At 34.1% G+C, this 8,560-nt stretch overlaps 2 protein-coding genes across 4 annotated transcripts; one reads left to right on the forward strand and one right to left on the reverse strand.

The window, feature by feature from the left end:
- On the forward strand, window positions 2,155-6,363 carry LOC107624967. 2 transcript variants are annotated; one of them, XM_021117374.1, is made up of 9 exons: window positions 2,155-2,411; window positions 3,657-3,682; window positions 3,985-4,105; window positions 4,203-4,412; window positions 4,855-4,977; window positions 5,259-5,316; window positions 5,395-5,468; window positions 5,703-5,791; window positions 5,869-6,363. In XM_021117374.1, exons 3-9 carry the CDS (start codon window positions 4,007-4,009, stop codon window positions 5,936-5,938), a joined length of 723 nt encoding a protein of 240 aa, XP_020973033.1. In that variant the 5' UTR covers window positions 2,155-2,411; window positions 3,657-3,682; window positions 3,985-4,006; the 3' UTR covers window positions 5,939-6,363. The 2 variants fall into 2 exon arrangements, with proteins under 2 accessions (XP_020973033.1, XP_016182965.1); XM_016327479.2 differs by having other exon boundaries at window positions 2,157-2,411; window positions 4,021-4,105.
- LOC107624983 (small heat shock protein, chloroplastic) lies at window positions 6,480-8,062 on the reverse strand. 2 transcript variants are annotated; one of them, XM_021117377.1, is made up of 2 exons: window positions 7,633-8,062; window positions 6,480-7,142 (listed from the first exon to the last, which is right to left on the reverse strand). In XM_021117377.1, the coding sequence occupies exons 1-2, from the start codon at window positions 7,862-7,864 to the stop codon at window positions 6,661-6,663; spliced, it is 714 nt and encodes a 237-aa protein (XP_020973036.1). In that variant the 5' UTR covers window positions 7,865-8,062; the 3' UTR covers window positions 6,480-6,660. The 2 variants fall into 2 exon arrangements, with proteins under 2 accessions (XP_020973036.1, XP_016182976.1); XM_016327490.2 differs by having other exon boundaries at window positions 7,651-8,051.

An 8,560-nucleotide genomic window follows, 5' to 3' on the forward strand; every position in this document is an offset into this window, starting at 1 on the left:
TCGGCCACCGGGGTCGGTGCTCCTCGCCGGTTTCTGGTTTCTGGTTTCTTGTGGTTTCTTCTGGTTCTGCTGCTTCTGCATGCTTATGATTATCAATCTGTGTTCTGTGTTGTTGTTGTTCTAAGTTATGGGTTTTCGTTTTTCTGATTTTGGGTTTTGAGTTTTGAAGATGATGATGATTTTGAGTTCTGGGTTGTTGTTCTTCTATTACTCTTGTTCTTCTATTTCTTGCTGTTTTTATTGTTGTTTGTTTGATTTCAGATGATGATTTTTTCTGAGTTTTGATGATTTCTGATTTTTTTTTGAGTTCTGAGTTTTGATGTTGGCTTGAATTTGGAATTTTGATGCTGCTTACATCCATTGTTGTTCTTCTGGGTTTGTGCATCTGCTTCTGGTTTCTGGTTAATGTTAAAGAAGAAGATGAGTTTCTGGGTTTGTGCATCTGTTTCTGGTTTCTGGTTTCTGGGTTTGTTCTTCTGGGTTAATGTTGAGGAAGAAGATGGCTGTTGAGGAAGAAGAGGGGAGGGAGGGGTATTTTTGTCCGTCGGACGATTTTAAAACAAACCGAAACTTTGGTGACCATTTTGTAGCAAAAAAAAAGTTAGGGACGATTCCGATTTTCGACATCTACGTTGGGGACCAAAATTGAACTTAACCCTTATTTTTACAAGGAATTGAGTTTCTCGTCTGGTGGATCTGATCTTTAGGGGGCAATACATACCAAAAGGTGCTTTAGTGATCTTTGATGATCTGAACAAGGAACTCTTAGTGTGGATCCATCTTTTTCTTATTCGCATTGTTCACCTTGGTCAGAAATCAGGGTGGTTGTTCTGCGCTTTTATTATATTTAAAGCAAGCAGCTTCATCCTTGATGGGGAGGCATTTTGGCGGGCACGTGCTTGTAGGAAGGCCAACCACTACATAAGCTAAAAGACTACGACGACTACAACGGAAGCGGCTCACTTCTATTCTCATTGGGATTAGATATATCTGAGGAACCTATAGAGCCAAAAGTATTAAAGGAATGGCCATAGGAATAGGCGCATCATGACATCTTACAATGTCTCTCCCGAATGAATTAGTTGGTACTAGAAATGTTAGAAAAAGTGAACAAAAGAGTAATAAGAAGTGAAAAGAACAGACAAACTTCCCAACCAGAAGAATCTCGATGATGAAACATTTTTGTATTTCTACCACTGTCGAAAACTCCTTCTTGTACACTAGCACTTTGGTTCGACTACCTTTTTTGTCGTGTTTGCCGATGGAACATCAAATAAAAAATTGATTGATCTCTTTGATTTATAGCTTGGCAAAAAACCTGAAATCCTACCTTCGACTCGACCGATTGAATAGGGAAGTCTTCCCACTTCCTCTTCCCATTCATTAAAAGGTACTAAGAACTCAGGAACAGAGTTGGAGCTTGGCAATGCAGTTGATCTTCTTGCAGTTGAGAGAGATGCTAGCATTGAATGAAGCTGATTTTCCAGTATTCAGACCCATATTTATATATGGTAGCTAAAAACAATGGTTAAAAATGTATACAAATAGTATTTTTATAAAAATAATCGAGTCAAGTGAAAAAAACTCAATAGTCATGCATTTGCAATTTATTTATTCTTTTCTAAACATATAAAACTAACAAAGTCTAAAACAAAAATTATTATTAAATCATATTATTGGGTAAAAGATTTCTATGAATATATGCTATGAAATGTGAGGCATTATATATTATTTAGAGGAATGCCTTTTTAAAAAACTATAAGAATTTCAAGTTTTAAACAAATATAATAGCTATCATAAGTACTCTTCAATTTTTACACATTTCAAAAGAAAAATAAAATTCAAAAAGTCTATTATGAACATATTCCAATACATCTAACATGCTATCATGCGTTGTATTTATCGTTCAATTTAGCAAATAAATTTAAAACAGTCACTGGCCACTTGTGTGACTATAAATTAATCCTACAAATTAATAATACAAAATTATATACACTAGTTGAAGATTATTCATTGACTAATAAAAAATGTTACAAATTTAGAAGGTCAATACGGTTAGACCAAAGAAGTCAAACGAAAATCTTAGCCTTCTGGGGTTGGACGCGTGGCATATTCCAATAGGCTACACTCTCGTGTCTGCACGGCGTGCTTCCACTTCCTAACTCGCAAGAGAAGAAATACTGCGTTAGAGTTTTTCCCTTTTTTCTTTTCTCTTTCCTTCTTCCTTTCTTTCTTCTTATGCAAAGTTTCAATCGTTTCCGTTCATCAAGGATTCGGAGATGTTCTCGTCTCTTTGGAAGGAAAAGAAAGAAGAATCTTCGAGAACAATGGAGATGCTGTTGACGTTGGTTCTATTCTGCATTCTTCTTCAGCCCGCAAGGGTTTCTTCAACTGCTCAAGGCATTGATCAAGTAATTCCCCAAAAAATAATACAAATTCGTTTTATTTATTTTACTTATTGTTTTATATTATTGAACATTGCAATTTTTTCTGGAGTGAGAATCTTGCTGAAGTAAATTCTTGTCTGCTTGAATTGTATGATTTTGGATTACCATAGAATGCAAATATGTGAGGGTTTGGTTCATTATGCTGCAGCAATATAAAGGTTTAAGTTGTGATACTTCTTATTTATATGAAAATAGAGAGGCTAATTTCATAGTGTATGTTGATTCTTGTTAAGTAATTGCTTCAAGTTGTTGCCTGAATGCTTAATTCTGTTTTCATGCGGTGTTTGGATTTTATGAAATTGGGTTCTAGAGTGTGGAAAATGATTTGGTTCGTTGACAACCAATAAGCATAGTGTATGATTTTTCTAGTGGAGATCATGCTGTGTTTTAGTAATTGTTATTTGGCTACACCTTTTTAACTGAAGCATTTCATTAGTTACCATGGGTTGCTTGTATTGTATGAGTACGAATATGGATTAGAACAGAAATGAATTGAAATTGCGTAAGGGTACATAAGGATTTCGTGCGCCATTTTATCTTTCTTTCTTTCTTTCTTCTTCTTTTTTTTGTTTAATTTGGAATAATCCTTGGTTACAATTTGGATCCCTGGTTACTTTTTGTTGTTTGGTTTTGTTCAAGACTTCTGCAAATTTGTTTCAATTCCCATTTCCGTGACAGTGTGAAAATAAATTTTTATTGTTCCTTTGTTACAGGGTTATATAGATTCTAGAGTAATTGCTTCAAGTTGTTGCCTGAATGCTTAATTCTGTTTTCATGCGGTGTTTGGATTTTGTGAAATTGGGTTCTAGAGTGTGGAAAATGATTTGGTTCGTTGACAACCAATAAGCATAGTGTATGATTTTTCTAGTGGAGATCATGCTGTGTTTTAGTAATTGTTATTTGGCTACACCTTTTTAACTGAAGCATTTCATTAGTTACCATGGGTTGCTTGTATTGTATGAGTACGAATATGGATTAGAACAGAAATGAATTGAAATTGCGTAAGGGTACATAAGGATTTCGTGCGCCATTTTATCTTTCTTTCTTTCTTTCTTCTTTTTTTTTTTTAATTTGGAATAATCCTTGGTTACAATTTGGATCCCTGGTTACTTTTTGTTGTTTGGTTTTGTTCAAGACTTCTGCAAATTTGTTTCAATTCCCATTTCCGTGACAGTGTGAAAATAAATTTTTATTGTTCCTTTGTTACAGGGTTATATAGATTCAAATGCTGGAAGGTGAGTGAATTTAATCTTGAGCAATGAAACAGCAATTTTAGTTTGTGTGTCAGTATTAACTTCTTCACGCCCTTGTGATACTATTATTAGTAAGGTGAAGGAAATAAATAACATAAATTGTGTGTGGCTCATACTTTATAGTTAATTCACTCCCATCTTTTGTTTTATGTATCGTTTGTCCAGAAAGTAAAATATATATAAAAAAAAAAAGAAATCATTATTTTGATATACTTGAATAATTGTTTTCTTCTTACTTTTGTTCAATCGATATGTTTGTGCTTCGTTCCTTTTTCACTTTCCAGGAATTGGTGTGCCTAATATATAATGTCACTATTCAGAACTCTGCAGCAGGAACAGGATGGTAATCATCAAATATATTGCTCTAGAGAAAGAAGCAGAGCAGCACAGAAGATCATTCAGGAGGTATTTGTGATTTGCATGATGCTACTGTGACCTTTTTGTATCATTATGATATAACTGATGAGATGTTCATTTGCAACGTACATTGATTTTTTTGTAGTATTTGATGCCGTTCGTGGAGAAAGAAAAATATCATATCTCAAGAAGTTGTAAGCTTCACCCTGACAATGATCTATACAGAGATCAGGAACAACATAAATCCCACATTAACATAAATGAATGGCAATGTGGTTACTGTAAGAAAATTTTCTATGAAGAGAAATATCTTGACCAACATTTTGATAACAGACACTCCAATTTGCTAAATTTGGTAAGTTGTTTCTTCAATACAATTTCTCTTTTTAAAAGGTTACCACTGTTAGATCTAAGCTTTGTCATCTGGTCATTCTAGTTTTATTTAAGCTAAGCTTCTCTATGCTTTCTTATTTCAACGGTTACTATAGAGGAACCTGCTTTTGACTGATAGTGACTAGTTGATCCTCTTAAGGATGAAAAAAAAAAAAAAGATCCCTTATTTGGGGTTATTTCTGTTGGATGCTTTGATTGTTTAACTTCCCTAAGCATAAATGATTTCCTGTCAATAATATTCTTTTATTATTTTGATATTAAGATATTGGATATTGGCCTGTCTGAATTTTCAAACTAGAAATTCTTTTGAAAGAAATAAAAAAGACTTATGGCTTTCTTTGCTCAACATGACATGTAGACATGTAGTAGCATCACTAACTGAAAGATCATTGTGCTTGATCCAGAATCAGAGCCAGTGCTTAGCAGATCTATGTGGTGCATTGCATTGTGACATTGAAATCAATTCTGGGTTGAAAAAATCAAAATGTAATCCTGCTGCTGCTGCAAGAAATAAACATCTGTGCGAGGTGTGCATCAGTCTGTCTATTCATTTGTTTTAACCAAATTTGTTTCAAGCCACCAATTTATCTCAAAAGATTGAAAAGTTGACAATTTAGCCCTTGAAGGACTAAACAAGTGCAGCATCAGTTGCTATGCGGGTTTGGGAAATTTATCAAACTGAGTAAATCATTTGAACACAATGGACTTATTTAGTTATTCGGAGGTTAAATTGTCTATGTTATTAAGTATTCAAGGGCTAAATTGATGGTATAAACAATTTATATCTGTCTCTAATTGTTTTCTACAGAGCTTAGCAGATAGTTGTTTTCCTGTTAATGACGGTCCTGCAGCAAGCCGACTCCATGGTACGATATTAGTTTCTTTTCTGTAAAATGTTACGCATTATGGGTAGCTACTGCTTTCTTACATTGACAACTTGTCAGAATTCTTCTTGCACCAATTCTGTGATGCACACAGCTGCACTGGAAGCAGGAAACCTTTCTCCAGAGGTCGCCGGGTAATTTAATTAAGATAAATAAATGATTTCTATCCCTTTTAATTTACCTTAAGAGGATCATTCTGAAAAATCTTAAAGATTCAGAAATCCTGAAGAATTTAACTTGACAAATTGCATAATAATGAGAGTGAATTTTCAAAGACTCCTTAATACCTTGTCCAACTATGTGGTGGACATGAATCTATTTAATGTAATTCGTTCGAATTCATTTAACTGGTTTCTTGATATATGCAGAAGAAGACAAATGCATTCTACATCGTTGCTTCCATTTTGCTTTTGATGCTGCTGCTACTTTACTATCTCTATATCTACTTATATCAGAGGTATATATAACTCATTTATCAGAGATTCCAAGCAACTTGCTAATGGATGTGATAAGGTTTTGATTTTTGTCTTACAGAGGGATGAAAAGGGAAACTCAACTGTTGAGGCGCATCTCTCAAACTGGCAGAAAGAAAAAACCATCTTAATGGATAGATCTGTCGCCTTCGGAAGTTCTCGCTTCTCAAACACTTTCAGAATCCATAGAAGTTTACTAATCTGTGACAGTGGTTACTGCACTCCCAATTCGGCCATAGGCAAGTGCAGTTGGAGGAGAAGAGCGAGAAAGACCGCCAAATCTGCTCCTCGTTTTACATATTTGTTGTAAGCCAATTTCTTTATGGAGACTTAGCAAACACAAATTTGAGCTGCAGGATTGAATTCGCCCTTGGTGGCTTTTGTATTTGATTCTAACTGACATTACTAACAAAAAAGATCATACCTTATCATCGTGTTCTTTCTTTGTTGAAACTTTGTCAGGATCTATTTGTTAACCTTTTCATTGTGTAGCATCAGTGTAAACTCCTATTAAAATTCTTTGCTTTAAATATGATACTAGCCACTATTGTTCTGATTCATCAAACGTATGTTAAAAACAAGTATAGATACAGATTTTAGATTTCTAATTTCCAATGAATGTTAGATGTCATAATAACTTGGTAAAAGTCGGAAATTAGACAAGACTGAATGTAGCCATGAATAAACCATAGTTGCTTTGATTCTTTTGTTTACCTAACTAATGATTTTGGACTAATGATTTTGGAAGCAATTTATAAACTCGAGTGGGAATTATAGGCCTGTAATTTAATCACAAAAGATTCCATCGCAGTTTTCTAATAACCATGAAACTAACTTTACTACGAGATTGCGGTTACTCTACATCTATGTCAATCTTTTTTGCAGCGTTACTTGCTTTTGGAACTGTTATGTAAAGAACTCCATCTTTGACCTGCGCCTTAATCTTGTCGAACTCAATGTTTTCCGGAAGGGCGATCCTGTCATTGTATCTACCATAGCTACTGGCAGGCCAGTCATCTTCATGCCCTTCACTTCCATTTTCCTGATCTTCATGGTGCACTCTTTGTTCCTTCTCTGCCTTCACAACCAGCATGTTCTCTTCAACCCATATCTTTACATCGTTCTTGTTCATACCTGGCATATTAAACCTCATCTTGTAATCTTTCTTCCCTTCTTTTATTAACCACGGCAGCTTCCCTTTATTGTATTCACCGTTTTCGGTTACGATCAAAGGTGAAGCGCTGCTGTATGACAATGGATTCTCCACAATCCTCTCCATTGTGTCCAACATTTGTCTCATTGTTCTTGCTTCTGGAAACTGGTTCAACAGTAGCACTGCAATTCAAAGAGTCAATAGTCAGTGAATTTGAGCCTGTACGTACACAAAATGAAAAAAAATAATTATCAAACCACTCACTATACTTTTGTATAAATACATATATTTTATATACATAATTAATTTAATAGTTAATTTTTACAATACCTATAAAAAAATGAAAAAGTCTAGGAACCAGCAATTTTATTAAATTCTGGCCAATCCATAACTAACAAAAAAAAAAGTGAGCTATTGAATGAAATCTCATACCAATTTCACACCATTAAAACCATCTTTGATGGCTATTTGATGGCTATAAATCACAAAAATTACTGTCCCGCTAGCATTCCTTATAAAATAAATAACATGAAGATTGAAACTGTAGAAAAGTCCCCAAAAACAGTTAAAGGCGACAAAACCATTGTACCACATCAGCATTTTATATTAACAAAAATAGGAGAATGATTTTGTCAAATTATAACAAGGGAATGAAGTATTGGTAAATCACACGTTTCTTTTTCCCATTACCTTTGGGGGAAGACTGTAGTCCCTTATTCATCTTAGGCTGCAATTGTTGATGCTGCTTTGTCCTCTGGAAGCTTGCATCATTTCCCGCAGTAGCCTTTACATTGTTGTGGAAAGTTATATTCCTTGCTCTTGAGATTGGTAGCAATTTGGTATTGGAAACTCTTATAGATGAAGGGTGAGCACAGAAACTCATATTTGGAAGTGTTGAGGCCATTTAATTTTCTTGTTTAACAAAAGATAGCAAGTAGATGTTGCGAGAGTAAAGAAATGATCACGGGAGAAGATGACGTTAGCATTGATGAAATTTATAGGATATGTTGGAAGTTTCTCGAGGCATATCAGGTTGGAGTTCTAGATTTCTCCATGCAATCCACTCCAGTAGCCGCATGTTCCACATTCCATCACTTTTTTATTTATCTAGTTGGGCTTGAAGAGGATTCTCATGAAACCCATTTTTGTCCTTGGTTAAGGATCCATTTCGGACAAATATTTTAGACGGACTATAACCAATGGTCAAAAGTTCTAATAGCTTTTGTCAAAAAAGAAGCTCCCACAGCAAGCTTTCCTAATTCTTACCTTAATAATAATAATAAAAAATAAATAAATAATAAAAAATATCATAAATTAATTTTTAAAAGTTTTTTTATCAATTATCAAAAAATTAGTTTATTTGCTATTAAGTTGGCTCCATCATGCCAATGAATTATAACTCAAATGGCATAGTCTCCCCATATTCAATTAAGAGGTTGTGGGTTCGAGTCTCATATCTTTGGTAAAAAAAAAAAAGTTGGCTCTATCATATTTCTCACATACTAAACACGGTATTGAATTGTTAAAATACATAAGTTATGTGTAAGTTAGCATCTCATATACTATAATTTTCTATAATAAAACTATTATTTTTTTAATT

This window comes from Arachis ipaensis, chromosome B01 (assembly GCF_000816755.2).
Source record: "Arachis ipaensis cultivar K30076 chromosome B01, Araip1.1, whole genome shotgun sequence".
Taxonomy (NCBI): Eukaryota; Viridiplantae; Streptophyta; class Magnoliopsida; order Fabales; family Fabaceae; genus Arachis; species Arachis ipaensis.

What these genes read in the sequence shown, in the direction of transcription:
- LOC107624967 (XM_016327479.2), top strand. Translation starts at nt 2,280, where the DNA reads ATGTTCTCGTCTCTTTGGAAGGAAAAGAAAGAAGAATCTTCGAGAACA. An exon ending in GAAATAAACATCTGTGCGAG is followed by an intron (nt 4,978 to 5,258) that starts GTGTGCATCAGT and finishes TGTTTTCTACAG; the next exon opens with AGCTTAGCAGATAGTTGTTT. An exon ending in TATATCTACTTATATCAGAG is followed by an intron (nt 5,792 to 5,868) that starts GTATATATAACT and finishes TTTGTCTTACAG; the next exon opens with AGGGATGAAAAGGGAAACTC.
- LOC107624983 (XM_021117377.1), bottom strand. Translation starts at nt 7,864, where the DNA reads ATGGCCTCAACACTTCCAAATATGAGTTTCTGTGCTCACCCTTCATCT. An exon ending in AGGTAATGGGAAAAAGAAAC is followed by an intron (nt 7,143 to 7,632) that starts GTGTGATTTACC and finishes TTTGAATTGCAG; the next exon opens with TGCTACTGTTGAACCAGTTT.